General features: G+C 33.1%; 1 protein-coding gene across 8 annotated transcripts in view; it reads right to left on the bottom strand.

The window, feature by feature from the left end:
* The window catches only part of LOC126887532 (zinc finger protein 271-like), a 137776-nt gene that overhangs the window by 43235 nt on the left and 72196 nt on the right, over positions 1-22345 (bottom strand). Inside the window, exon 1 of one of the 8 annotated variants that reach the window (XM_050655179.1) lies at positions 7691-8090. The exons of 4 other annotated variants lie outside the window; for them this stretch is intronic. In XM_050655179.1, the coding sequence (XP_050511136.1) occupies positions 7691-7934 (244 nt within the window). In that variant the 5' untranslated portion in view covers positions 7935-8090. Of the gene's footprint in view, positions 1-7690; positions 8091-22345 lie in introns of those variants that run through there. 3 more of the 8 variants (XM_050655176.1, XM_050655174.1, XM_050655182.1) reach the window with 3 other exon arrangements.

The raw sequence follows: 22345 nt of genomic DNA, 5'->3' as shown, positions 1-22345 counted from the left end.
TGGGCTAACACCAGTAGAAACATGCGGTGCATTACGGTAGTCAAACAAAAATCTAACTAATGCCAAATGAATATCTCCATTGTTACGAGATTCAAGAGCTTTTTTAATCGCGTTTTTAACAGTTTTTACAGAATTTTCTGCAGCTCCGTTGGAGGAGGGAGAGTACGGAGGACTAGTTAAGTGTTTAATGTTATTTTGTGTCAAAAAATACTCAAATTCTTCAGAAACTAAAGATCTACCATTATCTGAAACGAACGTTAATGGCAGGCCGAACCTAGCAAATACACTTCTAAGTACTTTAATTGTGCACACAGAATTTATACTTGACATTTCGAAAACTTCCAACCATTTTGAGAATGCATCTACAATGACTAAGTAATATTTTCGTTTTAGCTCAAAATAATCTAGATGTATTCTTTCCCATGGACCTTTTGGCCACGACCCGGGTATTATTTCCGCTTTTTGGGGATTGTTAGAATGAAGCGTACAAGCTTCGCATGACTTGCTAATTTTTTCAATTTCTTTGTCTAAATTTGGAAACCAAACATAATCTCTAGCAAAATTTTTCATTTTAACAATACCCATATGTGTATTATGAAGTTGCTTTAAAATTTCGTTTTGTAACTTATAAGGGATAACAATTCTATGATTCCAAAAAATGCAATCTTGTTTAATACAAAAATCATATCTTTTAACAAAAAATGGATTCAACTGAGCCTCCTTTACTTTCTTAGGCCATCCATTTGTAATAATTTTTTTTTACTTTAGTAAGCAGAGTCAGAGCATCCGAATTGGTAGCTTGCCTAATATTTTCGAAATTTAATTTTAAATCTTGACTTGACTCTACAAAATTACAGTAATCAAATTCAACTGAATCACTTAATAAAAAATCTTTACTATTTTTAATCGGTAAACGTGATAGCCAATCTGCACTGTTTTTTCCACTTGAAACATACTCTATCTCGTATTGATATCCCGATAAAATAATTGCCCATCGCCTTAGACGATTTGCTGAAAATTGTGGTATTGCTTTTTTCGGGCCAAAAATAGTTTAGAGTGGCCTCATATCAGTAACTAAAATAAATTTTTTATTATATAAATATTGACTAAATTTTAAAATTCCAAAAATTATTGCTAATCCCTCTTTTCCGATTTGAGAATAGGAACGTTCAGAAGTTGATAGCGTTCTGGACGCAAAGGCAATAGGTTTTTCTTCCGAATTTGGGAACTTATGACTTAACACAGCCCCAACACCTTCTATAGAAGCATCCACTGTTAGTCTAAGCTCCAAATTCGGATCGAAATGTACCAAAACTTGAGAAGATTTTAATATTTCTTTAATTTTATTGAATGCTTCCTCACATTCTTCAGTCCAATTCCAAGAAACATTCTTTTGTAACAATCTATACAGAGGATTTAAAATAGTCGACATATTTTTAACAAACTTACTATAAAAATTAATGCTTCCTAAAAATGATTGGAGTTGGAGTTCTTTAACTTTAGTTGGCCTCGGTGCCTTATCAATGGCTAGAGTTTTATCTTTAGATGGGTGTAACCCCTCAGAATCAATAACAAATCCTAATATTCAACACTTTTTGAAAAGAAAATACATTTATCATAATTTAATTTAAACCCTGCATTTTGTAAAATAGATAAAACTCTCTCTAAATTTTCTAAATGACTTTTTTTATCTCTTCCAGTAATTAAAATATCATCTTGAAAAACTGCACAACCTGCAACACCATTAAATAATGCATCCATAATTTTTTGAAATTTAGCTGGTGCACATGCTATGCCAAAAGTTAAACGATTAAATTTAAAAAGACCTAAATGAGTAGAAATAGTTAATAATACTTTACTGCCCTCATCCAGACTTATTTGCTGAAAAGCTTGTGACAAATCTAACTTGGTGAACTCCCTGCCTCCTTGAAGCTTTGCAAACAATTCTTCTATTCTTGGCATATAGTGCTGATCGATCTCTATTTCAGGGTTGACTGTTACTTTGAAGTCACCGCAGATCCTAATTTGCCCATTTTTCTTGAATACCGGTACTATTGGTGTAGCCCAGGGACTGTAATCAGTCAGTGATATAATACCTAAAGACAAAAGACGATTTAGTTCTTGTTCAACTTGTTGCCTAATGGCAAAAGGTATAGGCTTTGCCTTTACAAATTTTGGAGTTACATTGGGGTTTTTTAAATTAATTTTCACTAACCCTTTTTTAAAATTACCTAATCCAGGCGAAAAAACGTCATTATATTTCTTTATTAAACTTTCAATATGTTTGTCATTCAAGTTACCTTGTTTAATATTATTTATGACTGATAAGCTTAAATTATACATTACCAGAAAATCCCTACCAAGTAATGGTGGGCCTCCATTTTCCATAATAAAAAAAATCTAAATAATTTTCTTTATTGTTATATGAAATTTTCAAATTAATTACCCCTAGAGGCTCAACTTGTACCCCATTATAAAAAATAAAACGTCTATTTGTTTGTTTTATGTAAATATCAGGAAAATATTTTAAATAACACTGCTTAGACAAACAAGAAACACTACTACCAGTATCAATTTGAAATACTAAATAATGATTGTGTACTAATACCTTTAACGTAAACAAATCCTCTAAAATATCCGTAGTCGTGCTTTGCGAATCAAAAATATTCCTATCTGATATATTAAAAAGGTCAATATCATCATCATTATTTACATCAGGAACGTTTTTTGCCTGTTCTTGATTTTGTAAAAAATTTTGATGCGATAAAAAAGATTTCTTTTTACCTTTACAAACTATGGCCAAATGGCCGATTTTTTTACAAAAATTGCAAATATAATTTTTATAAATATACACTTATCTTTATTATGATTCATCCTTCCGCATCTGTCACATGCACCATGTTGTCGTTGTTGAGGTTGGATGTCATGCGTGTAACCTCTGTGCTGCTCCTCATTTTCTGATCTCTGCGTCTCTGTAGTTGCCCATTTCCTCGGAGTCTGCGCGTTGCTCCAACGTCGCTGCGCATCGTACCTTCGTACCTTCCCGTGCCTTCAGAACTGACGTGATTAAGAGGTTCTGGCTTAACCTCTACCATTTCCTCGTGTATTTCTCTGGCAGCCATCTTGGAAGCTGCTAAACTGACCATTTTTTCGAGATCAGCGCTTACCTCTTCTTCCATAAGTCGGTCCAACACGGGTCCCTTGCCGAACCGAACAAAAATCTGTCTCTTAGGCATACTTTTAACTCGCTGCCGAACTCACGGCCTACCGCTAATCCTCTTAAGCGTGCAGCCCACTCACTCGCCGATTCGGTCACCTCTTTTATGGCACTGTAAAATTTAAATCACGCTGCAAACGGACTCTGCTGTGGTTTGAAATACCCGTCCAATGTAGCAAGAAGCTGATTATACGTTTTTTCTTCTGGTTTTTCAGGACTTACCAGATCGAAAATAAGCTGATATGCGCCCTCGTCTAAAGCGTTTAATAAAATAGCTCTCATCTTCTCTGCTTCTGTATTGACTTAGATACCGTTTGCTGCGAAATAGTTTCCTAGCCGCGCTTTGGAATAACGAATAACGAAATACGAATAACTTAAAACCTAGTATATCACAATTATAAAAAATCTGTGGTTTTAACTACAAAAATTTCAAATATCGGATATAGGACACCCTCGTAGGGGATGCAAAAACCCGGTATAATCATAAAATCAGTTTTCTTGGCCCATATCGTCGTTCTGTTTACAGTGTATTGTGATTATAGTGATTTAAAACATTTCAGGTTTTAAATTTATTGTTAACCCGCCGTTACACGCGTCTTCTATTGTGACGTGGTTGCACGCGTATGAGCGTCGCCCTCACCTACATAAATTCGACTTATTTCGAGAAAGAATGACTGTCAACATTTATAAATATAAAATGGGTTGTACTCACATATTATAGAAAGTCTCGTAAACCAATTTTTTTTATTAATTTAACAAAACAAAAGTAAAAATAATATAGATCAAAAGCAAGTTTTCTTAATTTTCAATTTCAGCAAGCCACTGAAGAAATTAACGTTCTTTACGCGAATTCATTTTACTAAAAATACAAATTAAAATTAACAACTGTTCTGAAGCTATTTCTTTGTGGCATTTATGTAATTATTAATATTTTCTATTTTGATAACGACGTCCGAGGTGGATTTCGAAACGCCAATAAAATCAATTTTTCAAGTTAAATTGTGGCTTATTTCCCAATTAGAATAGGTAAATTTAAAAATGGGTTCTTAACCAGTGGCGCACCTAGAATTTTCCTCTGGGGGAGGGGGGTTTGCTTATGCACTGAAAGTTTTTTGTATTATTTGTGAAAGACAAGTTACATTTTCCTACCTTCTTTTATATATATTTTTATATGCTCTGGGTGGGATTTTAACCCCCAACCCCCCCCCTCGGTGTGCCACTGTTCCTAACCTAATCCAAACAATAATATTTTAAATAAACCTACCTAAATATTAAATAAAAACCTAAAAGTTTCTTTGAGATAACAGAAACGTGATTTCACCGTGATTGCACGCGCAGTGAGGAATTCCCTCACTTGAAGAGGGATGTCTCTTCTTTCAACTATCACACAGCACACTGACCGTCTGAAATATTCTAAAACATTTTCATACCCTCTCATGAACCATGCTAAAGGCATTCCTGGGTGCTTAAGGTTATCGTATTAGTTTACACAATTTCATTGCTTATAAACAAATATGGTGAGGGATTCCCTCATAGCGCGTGTAATGGCGGGTTAATAAACGGGGCAAGCCCATTGACAACAAAATATATACAATTAAGCAACATTTATAAACATTACAAACATATACTAAATAAAATACAAAATCATAAAATAAATATGTATATAGAATTACAATTAAATTTAACGCTTCACAGATTGTTTAAAGGCACTTAAGGACAAGTTAAAAAAATCTGTCTCATGAGGCAACCGATTAGCATGAACAAGAAGTCTGACCAGACCTATATTCACAGAATAATTAGTTCAACGAAAAGGAATATGAAACAGTGTATTCTCACGAAGGACACGGGAAATAATGTGGAAACAAATCAATTGAAGCAGTTCAGGTGAATGTATCATCCCATTAACCAATTTAAAAATGAAGATGAGATCAAAATTAACTCGTCTAGTAGACAGAGTATCAAGTTCTAAGTATCTCTTCATATCAGAATATAAATAAGGTCTGTGTAATTTAAAGGCACAGTGCATAATGAACCGTCTTTGCACTCTCTCCAACTTTTGAACAGAGGATTGGACAAAGGGAGACCAGATTATAGTGGAATTTTCAAGCTGAGATCGGACCAGAAAACAGTATAAAATTCTCAGCGAAGAAATGTTATGAAAATCTCTTGTATGCCTCTTAATAATCCCTAGCTGCCTAAGAGCCTTATTACAAATAAAGTCAATATGCAAATTAAAGGATGTCTCTCTGAAAAATGACACCAAGATCCTTGACGCTAGTGACTCTCTCAATTAAAAAACCATCCAACTTGTAATCAACATCTACCATTTCCACTGATCGATGAAACTGGATAACCTGACACTTGTCACGATTAATGACTAATCCGTTATTATCACACCAATTCACAAAAGTCGAGAGATTTCTGTAGCCTAGGCTACAAGAGCTACTGTAGCGCATAAATGCGGCTGGTATTATAAAAAAACTTACTTTATCTCTTTTACTTTTACTGGAACACTTTCAAACTGAACAAAGTGCTGGTATTTTAATCATATTCTTAAATTAAACAATGGTTTTCTACACTTAACCTAGTTTGTTTACAATATATTTTGCCCATCAGTCGCTGTCAAATGATGTCACCCTGGAATGGTCTATTGTATGTAGTAAATAAAATTAGTTATTAAAATGCAGTACTGCAAGCAAAATACAATTAATTAAATTTGCCTTTATATAATAATTGCATATCATATATCAATATTGTGGAGCAATATATAATTTTTCTTCTTCAATGACAGTAGGTATGAAATATAAGTCAATTTGACAATTTCAATTGACAATATGAATTATTTAAGAAAGTTGTAATATTTCTCCGCTATTTGCGCACGATCGATTCTTGTATCCCCTCCAAGTACTTGCACACCACGAATACTGTATTGACTGTATGTTCCTATACCAATGCACTGCTAAAACATATATGTAACCAACAGTCTCCAAACGGCTACAAAAAATTCCAACAGATCTTTTAGCAGCGCATTGGCATAGGGACTTAGATCAGTCAGATAACTTAGTAACAAGAAAAGGATATTTGTAAAAAGTGGCACTTAGATCTATAGTCATTTCAAGTCTTTAAATATTCTAATCTACTGAGATTTCGATTGAATTACAAATGAGGCCATGAGAGCCAGAGTGGCCTAACTGATAAGAACATTACTTTACATCAGTGGTTCCCAACCTTTTATGTCTGGCGACCCACCTTCTGATGTTTTTTCATATTTTCGCGACCCATCCCTCACCCATGATGATATATTATTCAGCTACTTATGTATGTTATTCAGCTACTGTAAGAGCCACGCCATGACCCACCTGGAATCTGCCTGCGACCCACTAGTGGGTCGCGAACCACCGGTTGGGAAACGCTGCTTTACATAATCAAAGAAAATGATGAGAAGTTATCAATATCCAATTGTTTTAGTAATTGTATGTTGACCAATAGTGATTCTTGGTCAACATACAAATACTATAACTCAATCGAACATAGGGCTTTTCATTCACAGTTATTTGTTTGGAGCTTCTGTCATATTTCATATAATCATAATCCATGTATATTAATATTATACACAAATTATACAACATATCGCACACCTAGTTCAATAGTGCCACAAGTGCAAAACACAATATTTTCGAGAAATGAGCAAAACGTTCTGTAGTAAACGCGTTAGGCCCTGTAAATAATTTATTTTGAGAAGGACTCGCTTCAAAATTACAATTTAGGTAGCAAATTATACACTTATTGGCTGGATCTTATTACAATTTATTAAAAATAAAACGTAATTATTATTTTGATAGTTATGGCGATATTGCATTGTGAAGAAAGTCATTTATAAAACGATACCTAGGAGATACGGCGGCAATATAATGAAAAAATCAATTGATTTTTGCAGTTGTGGCCGTATTGAATTATATCGGTTGTATTGTGGCACTGTATATTATCGCCACATCTCTCTTGATTTTTGCAGTTGTGGCCGTATTGAATTACATCAGTTGTATTGTGGCAGTGTATATTATCGCCACATCTCCCAGTTATGGCCATATTGCATTTTCAAAACCTCCAAAACCCCTACAGTGAAATACTGAAGTAACTTACTTTATACTTATCCAAAACAATATTTTAGTTCAGGCTGTATTGCATTAGATGGGCCATTATATAGGCAATATTTTACAGCCTTAACCCAAAATTCGAATTTTTTGCAGTTGTGGCACAATTGAACTAGGTGTGGATATGACAGAAGCTCGAAACAAATGACAAAGCCCTATTGATAGCTTCTGATATTATTTTGAGCTTCTATATTGAATTATCTTTGATTATTAATTTGTAAAGTAACATTCTTATCAGTTAGGTCATTCTGGTTCTCATGGCCTCAAATTATCTTATGCCTATTTATACATACTTAACTACTTGTATTAAGTTATATTATACCTTTTTCAGTTTGTTGGTTTTCTTCAAACGGGTTTAGTTTATTTCTCTCTTGGTGTATTTCATTTGTAGGAATTTCCTTTAAGTCTAAATTATCACATGTGCCATGTGTACTTTTGCTATTAGATTCTTCCTTAATTTCACACTTAAAGACATCTAGATCTAGAAGAGCATCATCATGATCTAAGTCGTTAGACTCTATTTCTATTTTAGACGTCTCCTCATTAAATTCTTGTTTTACTTCCATTTTATTATTAGATTAAACTTGATTTCAATACAAACAGCAACAATCGAACAATTCCCGAACAATCAACAATGAAAAATGAAACAATGGAAATATGGAAACCGGCTCATGCCCCGCTAACTCTAATAAAAAATAAAAAACATGTAATCGTATTTATTTTCCTTCCGTTTAGTCCACGTTTACTCAGAGGCGCTGATGTCGGCATTGTGATTGGTGGAACATGACTTTTGACAAATCCTGCGCTATCTGTGAATCTGTAATCTGTATTCGTGTTCGTTCGTTCGTTGTCGTTCACATAGAAAAAAGTGTTGTGTGATTTGGTAGAATGCGATCTTACCCTTCAAAAAATATGTCACGTATTTCAGCACCTGGAAAATTGGAAGGATACTACAAATCTGGCCTCCACATAAGTGGTCTGTAGCTTCGACATGATAGGTGTGAAATTTTAAACGTTCTTGCTGTTGATTGGATAGGAAGGGTAGCGTTATCTAGCCTCCACGCTAGGTACACCATAGCCTCCATACGGTACTTCCAATATTTAATATTATTTTATTCAAGTGGATAATAAAGGTAAAACACAAACAACTTTTGTTTCTTAATTATTTATTTATACAATAATGTGACATTTTACATAGAAATATGAGTATTTAATTTCGATTAAATATATGTTTACTTGTTGAATTTATCGGCTGCACACAACAGCTGATCGGCCATTAGACCCAACAACAAAACGCGAAATAAAATGTGTATTTTAAAACTGTTGGATAAACAGTACCTACAATCAGAAAAACTTACCTTTAAAAAGGTACTCGATTATGAAATAACAAAAATATCAAAAAACACGACTGAATATCAGCTTTTTATGGTGACACAAACTAAACACAAACACCAAACACATCACATAACCGACCATATTTATAAAATAAGTGAACGACAACGAACGAACGAACACGAACACATATTACAGATAGCGCAGGATTTGTCAAAAGTCATGTTCCACCAATCACAATGCCGACATCAGCGCCTCTGACTAAACGGAAGGAAAATAAATACGATTACATGTTTTTTATTAGAGTTAGCGGGGCATGGTCGTTCACTTATTTTATATGGTCGGTTATGTGATGTGTTTGGTGTTTGTGTTTAGTTTGTAAAAGCTGATATTCAGTCGTGTTTTTTGATATTTTTGTTATTTCATAATCGAGTACCTTTTTAAAGGTAAGTTTTTCTGATTGTAGGTACTGTTTATCCAACAGTTTTAAAATACACATTTTATTTCGCGTTTTGTTGTTGGCTCTAATGGCCGATCAGCTGTTGTGTGCAGCCGATAAATTCAACAAGTAAACATATATTTAATCGAAATTAAATACTCATATTTCTATGTAAAATGTCACATTATTGTATAAATAAATAATTAAGAAACAAAAGTTGTTTGTGTTTTACCTTTGTAAAAATTATTGTCCACTTGAATAAAATAATATTAAATATTGGAAGTACCGTATGGAGGCTATGGTGTACCTAGCGTGGAGGCTAGATAACGCTACCCTTCCTATCCAATCAACAGCAAGAACGTTTAAAATTTCACACCTATCATGTCGAAGCTACAGACCACTTATGTGGAGGCCAGATTTGTAGTATCCTTCCAAGGTTCATAAATAGACAGGTTGCATGGTAACTTTCCACCAATCAGCGTCGAGAATCTAATGGCGGGAGTGACGTCACCCAGAACGCTGCATTCACTTCACTCATTGAAATGAACTCGGAAAGTAGGAATGTTTTTAATGATTGAAAAAATATATGTATATTTAAAAAAAATATGTTTGGATCTTTAATGACTATTTATTTAATATATTCTTTAAAAAATGTGGTAGATACCTGTAGAGCTACAAAAATCATAGAATATAATTGCAATTAAATATATGCAGTAGAATAGCATTACTACTTAATTAAAGCAGAAGTAGATTCTTTCTTGTGTTTATATATGGGACTAAATCATTCAAATATCCTAGGTATATTAATAATGGGTTGAATACAATTTACTTTTTTAAATGATTTTGAGTAGGTATATAATCATTTTGAATTGGGGATAGTGCATGTAGTACATTATTATAAATTCCTTCTAACATGTAAACCATGGTGAAAAAGAGATTCAACTAAAGATTTATGTACCTATCAAAATTAGTAGTTTTTCCCTTAAGTTTAACATAAGAGCATCTGATTACGTTAGGTACTGGATTATATCTAAAACTATTAAAACATTATGATTCCATTCAATAGGTACCTGTGAAGTTTTACATTAACAGAAAATTATAAAAAAATACAATTTCAGTGCAATAAAGGGAATTTTCCCCATTTTATATATTCATTTACTTTATAATTGTTTATTCAAACGATCTTCAGATGGCTGCAATATTAGTTATAATTTTTTATGAAACAATTAGGTACATATAATAGATCTATTGTCTATAGACTTAATTAGATATATGATTATGATATATTGTTCAATAAGTCTAAGCAGATTGTAACGTACACAAATGATGTAAACTTGATGTGAAGAACCACAAAAGATATTACAGAACTGTATGTGGAGCTTAAAGAAAATGCGAAAGAAATAGGGCTGGGCGTCAACGTATATAACACTTCTTGTAAAAGAGTTTTGGGTTTAAGTTATTATACTAAAAACACTTAATGATATCTATAGATACATTATATCGCAAGATATAAACACAAATTTAAACACTAACGATATTTAATAACAAAATATAGCCTCCAAACCACGTATCCTATTATGTTTACAAACAATTCGTAAAATTGATCGTCTGGGTGACGTCACGATGACAATGTTTCATTTGTCAATGTCAAAGTTACCATACAACCTATGGTATAGGGACCTTGGTATCCTTCCAATTTTCCAGGTGCTGAAATACGTGACATATTTTTTGAAGGATAAGATCGCATTCTACCAAATCACACAACACTTTTTTCTATGATACGGCTTTTCATCGATTGTCATTTGTTTCGAGCTTCTGTCATGTGTCACATAATATACCTACGTCATACGTCTTTGGAGGCATTCCAAATCACGTGATATAATATGGCTGCTGGATGGCAAAACTGTCATCCATAGGCGTATCCAATGTTTAATCCACTTCATATTTAATTTGCTATCACAATTTCACAAATTTCGCTACACAATTAACAAAAAAACAAAACCAAACAGGATATTCTTTACAAATTTGTCAATATTCAAGGTAAACATTAGATACGCCATGACCACCCCCCTTAACTATGTCTATGGCCATGTCAGTTTAGCCATCCACCGGCCACCACTGACAGTTCATTGGAATCCCTAAGACAAGGAAAGAGCGTCAAAGTCGTTATTTTGACTTCTACCATAGCTCAAAAAATTGCACCTCGTTTGCGGATAATTGCACCATTCAAAATTTCATTTGCGGAGTTTCCGTTTTCGAGATATAAGCAAATCAAAAGTGGAGATTTCGGCGCAGCGCTAAAAATAAATGTCGATTTTCAGGGTATAAAATGACGTAAAATCACTAAATAACCATATCAAAAAATTGCACCTCGTTTGCGGATTATGAATAAACTGGTTTTAATTGAAAATTGTGAAAATTGAAAATGTTATAAAGGAAAAACGAATTTAATGTTGGTTGCCTATACTGTAGGGGCAAAGGAATGCCAGAATAATTTTCACTTTTGGTAAACCTAAACTGTAAGGCTAAAAGTAGTATGTACCATAGTCAAAATAACTCCTCCTGACTTAAAGGTAATCCCTCCTTTGAAATTTCATTTGCGGATATTCCATTTTTAAGTTATATCAAAATGAAATTTCTCGGGACAGCGCCAAAGTATATATTTCCATTATCGGGATATTTATTAAAAGCTGTAAAAATAACAATAACTATATCATTTAATTTCTTCTGGTTTGAGGATTACGAATAGACCTGATTTAAACTAAAAATCATAAAGCTTAAAAATTTTCCGAAGAAAAAAATTTTCCATTTTGGTGGTCCTAAACTGTATTTGCAAAAGAATTATCTGTATTGTAATGTATTGGGACCGTGCAAGTTCGGCAAAGCGACCTCTATTTCTACGCTATGTACTTTTATTCGCACTTTTAATTATATTGGCCAATTATATTAGTCCTGGTTGCTGGATAATTCTCAAGACCATAGTCCAAAAAAATAATAAGAAGAAAAAATAAGATGCAGGTTATGTTTAGCAAACGTAAACAATTGTATGTAGTAAATAAAATCAGTTATTAAAATGCAGTACTGCAAGCAAAATACAATTAATTAAATTTACCTTTATATAATAATTGATATCATATCAATATTGTGGAGCAATATATAATTTTTCTGCGTCAGTGACAGAAGGTATGAAATATACGTCAATTTGACAATTTCAATTGACAATATGAATTATTTAAGATAGTTGCAATATTTCTCCGCGACTCGCGCACGGTCGTTTCTCGTTTCCCTTTCCAAGTACTTGCACACCGCGAATATCTAAAATGACTGTTTCTGACGTAAAAAAATCCCTCCATTCGAAATTTCATTTGCGGATTTTCCGTTTTCGAGAGGTTCGTTCCAAGACGACACATTTGTACGATCCCTTGAACCGCCACGAAATCGATTGGACTGTTTTAATGCGCAGAATCGCCCTTGAACGGTTTTCTTTCGATCTCGATCCGATTACCGGTACATAACCCTCTTGGAACGAATTCGTGTACCATTTCAAGTTCGAGTTGCGCCTGAGCCATTTTCAGTGCGAGTACCACTGTACCACTATAATAGTAGTTTGCTAGATGGTTAGAAATTAATATTTCTAATGTCCACTTTACATCAACAATAAATTGAATAAGAAATTGACAAAGTTATTCAATACCAAATTTGACGAGTACAAAATGTATGGTTTGTAAAAGAAAGTGAAATAATTTGATGAAATAGAACAATTGGATATGTTTTATTTTGTCAATTTTCTTTTTATTCACGGCAAAATTGGATGTAGAATTGTGTTTTGTATAAGCCAAATTTGACCTTAAATAACTTTGTCAATTTCTTGTTCAATTTATTGTTGATGTAAAGTGGACTTAACATGTTCATTAAACATCACTTCAGCTTCAAAACCTTCCCCAGGATCGATATCTGACATTAAATCGTTGTCTTCTATGAAAAAAGAAAATAATAAATTATCCATTTTTATAAGATTAATTTGAAAAAAAAAAAGAATTAATAATTATTTAAACGGAAATCAAGATTCACAGGTACTAATAGCGTAAATTGTGGATTATTCTATTATTGAGTCATCAGCTGATCTCATAGCAGTGACCAGTAAAAATGAAAACAATCCTAACTGCGCAAGTCAGTACAAATAGTTTCTGCTTGAAGGCATGTATCAAAAGGGCCGTTCAGTTACCGATTTCGAAGCGGTACATGGATCGCTTGGAACAACACGGTGTACGATACCAATCATCGTTCATGTTCGCTTGGAACGCATTTTTTATAATGCGCATGACGAGGGCAGTACGAAGGACGGTTTTCATGTCACTTGGAACGCGCCTGAGATATAACCAAATAAATTGCTAAATAACCATATCACCTAATTGCTCCTCGTTTGCGGATTAAGTCGGATTTATAGTTTGACGTAGCGTAGACGTAGACGTAACGGAGACGCAGTGGAAAAGATCAACACTGAATTTTGTGTACTCGTGTTTATAAATGAACGCAAGCGCCTGACGGAACATAAGAGAAACGTAACGTAACGGAAGAGATGACCAACTTTCATCTTTTACAGTGCGTTTCTTACGTCTGGCCAATCAAAATTAAGAATTTTGTTCTGTCACCCAAAGTGGACACTCCCTCATCAATTTTGTAAAGATAAAGTTGTTTATCAACATATTCGAATTTTGTTAATTATTTGAATACAATGGATGTTAAGTTATTAATTTAATAAAAATATATCATAGAGTCATTTCAATATTTCAGATAAATATGAGTTGTTTATTAGCCTAATTCGGGGTTATATACACATATTATACGATAGGTAAATCCAATAAACATTTTAAAGACCAGAAATGAAACAAAATAGTTGGAAATCCCACGGCATGCGGCACCAAGGAGCATATCTTCGTTTATTTCCTAATCCATGTAACACACAAAACAGATAAATATTATAATAAATAGTAGTATAAGTATAAATAAATAAACACAGTTTGTTTATTATTGTTCGCATAATTTATAGGCTATGTTGTTGAATTAGAATTATGTCATTGTTTACTCTTTCTACTCATGCGCAAAAATTCCGCTACGTCGAACCACCGAACAACCCGAAGGCACAGTCGACTCGGCGGGAAGAGTTCGCGCATCTGGTTTGCGCACGGCTGGCGGCCATTTTTTCGGTCCACAGGTCCGCTGCTGACACGATCAATTTGTGATTGTTGTTGTCAGATCACGCTTGTTTCGGGGTTACTTTGATTTTCTGTTGTTCTGTTCGGTAATTTTGGCTTTCTGTTTGGTGATTTTGTTTTTGTGCATTGTGCAATAATAATTATGGATATGGACAAGAAGAAAGGCAGTTCGAATTTAATCTGTGCAGCGATCAACTGTAAAAACACGGTATCAAATTTCAGCTGTAGTTTTTTCCGTTTTCCAAAAGACGAATCAAGGTAAGCATTTTTAAATTCACAATGTTTTTATAAATGTTTATGTACTTAAATGGGTAGGTACTTGAAAATTTGGTATTAACTATGAAACTTTACCTAATCAATTATTTTCAATGGGAAATAAGCCACAATTTTACCAAAAAAATGATTTTATTAACGTTTCGACGCCCAAGTCAGGTGTTGTTGTCAAAATACAAAATAATTCTTGTATTCAATCATTGAAAATAGTTGATTATAAAAATGCCACAATGAAATAGCTTCAGAACAAAACTTTACCTATATTATGTATACAGGGTGTCCAGAAACTCTACCGACAAACGAAAACAGGAGACTCCTCATATAATTTTAAGACATTTAAACCCAATTCATCTAGTCCGAAAATGCTTCCTAAGGGAGCTAGAGCTCTTTGAAGATGGCGTCTTGTATTTAGTTTTTCTTAGATACCTCCAGAACCCTTGTATTTAGAAAAACAAAAATTGGTACACACATTTATCTTCCAAAGATGCATCGATTTCATTAATCGTGAATTTCTAGTACCGGTCATAGGCGTCCGTTATGGGTAGGGCAACGGTTATTTTATCGCATAACTTTTTTATCTTTAACTTTTTGATATTGGATTATTATACTGTGATATTCTAGTACTAAAAGGTGCTCTTGATTTAAGTCCGTAGGACACGCCGTTTTCTAGAAAAATCGATTTGAAAATTTTTCGTCTTTTAAATTTGAAAAAAAAAACTGCAAAAAAGTTTTCAAAAAAAAAACAGTGTATTTTACTAACTTATACCAAGAGTAACTTTTAGTACTAGAATAGCTCATAATTTAATAATCTAAAGCCACAAATTCTTAAAAATTTAAGGCAAAAAAGTTATGCGATAAAATAACTCTTGACCTACCCAAAACGGACGCATATGACCGGTACTACAAATTCGCTATTAATGAAATCGATTCATCTCTGGAATATAAATAAACGTACCAATTTTCGTTTTTCCAACTGTTTTTTTTTTAAGTTTTTTGGAAATTCAAAAAACGAAAAATTTTGAAATCGATTTTATTAGAAAACCGTGTGTTCTACCGACTTAAAGGAAGAGTATCTTTTAGTACTGGGATACCTCATAATTTAATAATCCAGTGTCAAAAATGCTTCAAAGTTAAAGACATAAAAGTTATCCGATAAAATAACCGTTGCCCTACCCAAAACGGACGCCTATGACCGGTACTAAAAGTTCACAATAAATGTAATCGATTTATCTCTGAAAGATAAATATGCGTACCAATTCTCATGATTCTAAATGAGAGCGTTCTGGAGTTATTTAAGAAAAACTAATTACAAGACGCCATATTTAAAGAGCTCTAGCCCTCTTAGGAAGCATTTTCGGACTAGAAGAATTAGGTTAAAATGTCTTAAATTTATCTGAGGAATCTCCTGTCTTCGTTTGTCGGTAGAGTTTTTGGACACCCTGTATATAAAATATTGTTGAAAACGTACTTATACATAATACTTTTGTTATTGTAGAGCTTGGAACTCCTATTTTTTGTACAAAAAAATTACAGAAATAGAGATAAAATACATAGAATCCAGATAAGCTCTTATTAGATCGCTATTAGATCTCGATATGTTTTTTTAATTAAAATTATATGTTAAATAAGTTTAAAGTAAATAAATTTTATTTGATACACTTATTTGAAAAATCAACACCGGTACTGCAACATCTATTTAAGCAAAGCCGGATCTGACCACTTGGACCGATAAAATGGCGCAAGGTCACAGAATCTGTCTGACAGCTAAACAATGAAATTTATTGAAGTGCACCTTCGGGTTGTTCGGTGGTCGAACTATAAATTGACATAATGATACAGCATAGCCCCATTGGGGGCTATGCTGTATCATTTACGTAAACCGATTACGTACGGTAAACTCGAATTACAGGCTGTAATCTTGTGTGTAAAATCGGTATGCTGTATCAATGATATCCAACGGGTTGCCTACCTTCGTATGTAATTTCTTTTAGGTAAACGCACGCGTAAACGTAATTTTAAACTTTTCTAAACAAAAATTACTTGCCGTTTAGTTTGGTTATGTGAAAATGTTTATGTTATATTAATAAATATTGTTATTTTTATTTGTGAAACCAAGTTGTTTGTGTGATAGACTTGTATTTGATTTTTAGTTTAATTGGTTTAGTGTTTAATTTTTAAGTGATTTTTTAGTTGTTTAGTACTTCAATATAATATATCATAAAATGAATTTTTGGTTTTGTTCTAAATAGCTTTCACTATTTCCTACTAATTACTAACACTACATCATCAGGATACAGTAAGTACCAGGGAATGTAAAGTTGTGCTCACAACGAAGCGCCAACCCTCACTTCCTGGTATCCCTCGTACCATATCATGGATCGCCCGATGCATTATGTTAAATGCGATGAGATCGTTCACGAAAATGAAGAGTAGTAGGATACTCTGTTCTAGGCGAGGATACCATCCTTTGGTCTCCTTAGTGAGTGCACCCTTACCCTGCTAGGCCTGGATCCCACGTATCAAAAAAAGTTGATTAACAGCAAGCTGAAAATTTGCTAATAGGGCTTTTCATCAATTGTCATTTGTTTCGAGTTCCTGTCATATGTTATATATAATATTAATATAGGGCTTTTCATTCACAGTCATTTGTTTTGAGCTTCTGTCCTGTGTCTCATAATATTAATATATCTACATCATACGTTATTGGCATATACCAATGATACAAACCAAAGACATATGACGTAGATATATTAATATAATATGACACATGACAGCAGCTCGAAACAAATGACAATCGATGAAAAGCCCTATACACGGATTATACGGCATATGACAGAAGCTCAAAACAAATGACTGTGAATGAAAAGCCCTATAGCTTAATGGTGTCTAGTCGGACAAACTTTGATGTTCGCAAACACTGGAAGTTTTAATTGTGGAACAGTTTAAAAATTTGGAACGTAGATTACTAAAACTACCTTGTATTTTGTCAGACAGAACATCCAATTGATTTGTTACCCTTTCATTAAACTCTCATGCAAAAATCAGACTGATATTACTAACCAACATGATTCCTGTCATTTGACATGTTCTTCTTGTTCCACTCATTAAAATGCCCAGTTGGTGATAAACACCAGTCTGATTTTTGCATGAGAGTAATGAAATGGAAACAAATCAATTGGAAGTTCTGTCCGACAAAATACATAAAACGTTTTCAAAGTCTGACGTTCCAAATTTTTAACTTATTCCACAATTAATACTTCCCCTGTTCCCATGCATCAAAGTTTGTCTGACTAGACACTGTTAATCTATTAACAAATAATTTTCAGCTAGCTATTAATCAACTTTTTTTTGGTACGCATTATCCAGGTCTATACAGTTCCCTTGTTTACTGATCCAAAACTAACGAGTATAAATAAGAACTGAGTACTTACTAGTGATGTAACGAATATTCGTATTCGCATTCGCATTCGCGAATATCCGCATGTATTTGCATATTCGCATTCGCGTTCGCATTCGCAAAATTTGTGCGAATGTTTTGCGAATATGAATATCAGAAAAAAAATTTGAAAATAACGTTAGATTAATAAAATCAAAATCTATTCTTTTTCTCATCTTTTTTTATTAAAAAAAGGTAACTTAAGCTCGTATAATCAGATTATCAGCCTTCACGTTGTTTTATTAATTGGTATAATATAATAAAGCTTAAGATTCAGATTGATTTATACTAAATATCAATTAACTTGTCATTATAAATTTAGAAAACATTTCAAAGATAGAAAAAAATTTTAAAAACTGAACATTTGCATTCGCATCCGCATTCGCGAATGTCGTTATTAGATATTCGCATTCGCATTCGTATTCGCGAATGTTCAAAAAACGACATTCGTTACATCACTAGTACTTACTGTGCCTCTCCCATATTTTCATGAAGTGTCTAAGTAGTTTTATGACTCTGTAGTTTGTTCATTATTGTATTTTTGTTTGTTTTTATAAACGGGTACAAATATACTGTAACTTATTCCACAATTAATACTTCCCCTGTTCCCATACATCAAAGTTTGTCTGACTAGACACTGTTAATCTATTAACAAATAATTTTCAGCTAGCTATTAATCAACTTTTTTTTGGTACGCATTATCCAGGTCTATGCAGTTCCCTTGTTTACTGATCCAAAACTAATGAGTATAAATAAGAACTGAGTACTTACTGTGCCTCTCCCATATTTTCATGAAGTGTCTAAGTAGTTTTATGACTGTAGTTTGTTCATTTTTGTATTTTTTTTTTGTTTTTATAAACGGGTACAAATATACTGCTTCTTCATTCGTTTAGCATTTGTCCAACTTCCATAATTCTATTAACCTTTCGTTACTCGCGCCAACTTTTTGTGATCGGATACTCGCGCACGGTGCAGGAGACCGGGTCCAAAAATATGGGTCAGCAGTGTTTTAAAATTATTTTTTTTGCAAAATTGTGTACGATTAAATTATTTAATGAATATATGATCATATAATTTTGTAGATATGCGTTTGTGTTCACATTATATTACTTTAATCAAAAATTTAATAATTTTCATTGTTATCCATTTATATGTATATACAAAAACTTTGGAAGTGAAAAAAAAATTGAATATGGTTAAATTTGTTTACTAAGAACTTTAGATCTTAATTCAATACACAAAAAAATTAAAAATAAAGAGTAATTGTAGTAACAAAAAAAGTTATAAAAATTAATTAACATTTTTAAAACATGAAATACACAATGGTGTTCCAAACACAGATATTTTGAGCATATTTGGCAGTAAAACTTTGTTTTTCTATTTTTCTTCCAATCACAAACAGCACAGCGATCTGAAGTTCCTGGTGTTACGACTGGTACTTGTTCTGTTGGTAAACCACATATCTCCCTAAACCTCATTCTGATGGTTCTGGGTAAGTTATATATTTATATATATAAATATAAATAAACTAATCTATAAACATTGAAAATAAGGAAAAGATCTTAAATTACCTTACTAATTAAAAATATCGATGTGTGATCCAAACACAAAAATTGGTGCACAAATACTCGCACACGGTGTACGGGACCGTGTTGCGTAATAACAAAAGGACAGTACTATTTTTTACACTGCGAACTGACTTTACCCACAGTTGATTGACCACTGAAGAGGCATACGAAGTAGCCATTCAAAATCCCCACTACAAGCAGAGTTACAGGAATTTATTTACAGGCCCGGTCTCCCACACCGTGTGCGAGTAACGGAGGGTTAAATAAACGTATTAGCCAACTTATTCCTGCCTCTTCTAATGGCTTCCACATTTCGCCAGGAATATCCTGATTCCTTTATTTTTTGAAGTGCTTGAACCACTTCCTCATGGTCAGTGCGAGTTGACAGTAAAATCAAGTAGGAAGTATATATCAGCACGTCTCGCAACAAGGATGGAAAAAATACAGTATGTTTAAGATATACTATGTGAAGACAGACACATGTCTCTGACTCATTAGCTATCATCAGTACAGTATAGCCAAGTTAGAATAGGTCTGCGTTAACCTTTCCTTGTTTGAAAAACTCTAAACATTGATTGTTTGAAACATTCCGCATTCCTTTCCTCAGGTAGCTGTAGCTTCCTCCTTGGATGTGTTAGTTGTTGCTCTGGAATCGTTAGGATCTTCTAACATTATTGTCACAAATTGGTTGCACTGCTCCTGTAGTGATCTTTTCCCAAGCTAGCATACACCTCTAGTAGGTATAGCGGTATAGCATACAGAAATGTAGATAAACTGATAATGTTGATTTGTAAACAAAACATCTTCACTAAATGGGTGAAAAAGCTGAATTCTTAGTGTCTGTTATCTGTATTTTGAGGTTGCAGTCATTAAGTTAAGGGGCAGAATAAAAAAAAACTCTGTAGACACATTAACGGACACACTTCACATGTAGTCACATCTTCTTAAGGAGTGACTTCATATGTAGTTGTGTCAGTGAATGTATTAATATCAAGCTTTCGCAAAATTTATTTGTTTCATCAAGTCTAAAATAAATTTATAATTCTTTTCTCAGTAAATACAATGAAATTAAGACAAAAAAGCATTGTATTAAAGAAGCATAAAAACTTACAACATGAGCTTAGTCCATTAAATTTTAAACATTATCACTAAACATAAAAAATATAAGATTGTTAATCTAGTAGTAATTACAATGTTTTATTTAATTTTATATCACAGTAATAGTTTTTGGCACTGAAATATCTCATAAAAACGGATTACTGGTTGTCTCGTAATCCATCTCGTAACTGAAGTCACTCTAGATTTAAATTATGTCTTTCTGCCACAGCATTTAAGTACATAAATAACCGATTTACAAAATTCATCTTTTCAAAATATAAACATTAAACTTAAAAACAAGCAAAAAGTTGGGTTAACATGAATTAACTGACAGTCAGGACCATAGATATATAATACTCTAGATTGCGCCTTACGATCTTAAAATGGGTGACGGTTGCGACAGAGATAAATGAGCCTATTTGGTCGGTAGTCTCTTTCTAATTCAAGGGGAGTATCGACGACGTCACTATCCTACTCTGTCGTCGAGTATTTTAGATGGTTTGACAGTTCGAGCGGATGGCGACGAGAACTGGTCGTTTGTCTTCGGACGTGGATAATCCTGGTTCGAATCCCGTACCAACCTTTACTTTTTTTATTTTTTATTTAATCAATATTGCGTTTATTAGATATTATTACATCTCTAAAGTAAATCTATCCAAAGAAATATATAACAAATAAGAAAAACTGTATAGGTCGCTATAGATTTTTAAAAATATAAAAGCCAATGTTATTTTTTTAATAAGTTAATTGTAGAATAGTTAAAAGTAATTGTTAAAAATATTCGTAAAAAATTACCAATAATTAATATCAACATAATGTACCATCGATTTATTAATTGAATCGGTCATTTCAAAACCAACATGAGTCACATATTCCTAATTTTACAGAAGAGCAAAGAAAACTAACTATTAATAGTCGAAAGATGGATGAAATGGATGACATCAAAATTCAGAGTTATATTGTAGTTTTGTTGCTAATGTTTTTACTGGACTGGTGTCGTTTTTGCACACAACGTTTATCTTAAAGGAGTCTATTCCTCTCAAAAAGTTAGTTTCTGAAAATTGTGGACTTTGCTGTTTTTGAAATGACCGATTCAATTATAAGTAATTAGACATTATTTTTATTTATGAAACTATTGTTACAATTTTTTAAAAAAGTAGAAGCAAAACAAACATTCACATCATTCGAATAAGGACGAATTTATATTAATAACGAATGACTTTTATTTTACTATGCAGTTCACAAATTATGTATTCCAATATTAACTTACTATACATACATTTATTATCTGCTAGATTTACTTAGGTCCATTTTTCAGATGTAAAAATATCTAATAAACGCAATATTGATTAAATAAAAATAAAAAAAGTAAAGTTGGTATGGGATTCGAACCACGATTACCCACGTCCGAAGACCAAAGACCATTTCCCATCACCACCCGCTCCAACTGTCAACACATATTACTCGATAAAGTGGGATATTCACGTCGTCGATATTCCCCTTAAATTAAAAAGAGACTACCGACCAAATAGGCTCATTTATCTCTGTCGCAACCGTTACCCATTTTAAGATCGCAGGGCGCAATCTAGAGTATTATATATCTATGGTCAGGACG

The sequence above is a fragment of the Diabrotica virgifera genome, chromosome 6 (assembly GCF_917563875.1).
Source record: "Diabrotica virgifera virgifera chromosome 6, PGI_DIABVI_V3a".
NCBI classification, from domain to species: Eukaryota; Metazoa; Arthropoda; class Insecta; order Coleoptera; family Chrysomelidae; genus Diabrotica; species Diabrotica virgifera.
The sequence above is the reverse complement of the archived record's forward strand: the minus strand, read 5'-3'. Positions and strand labels throughout refer to the sequence as shown.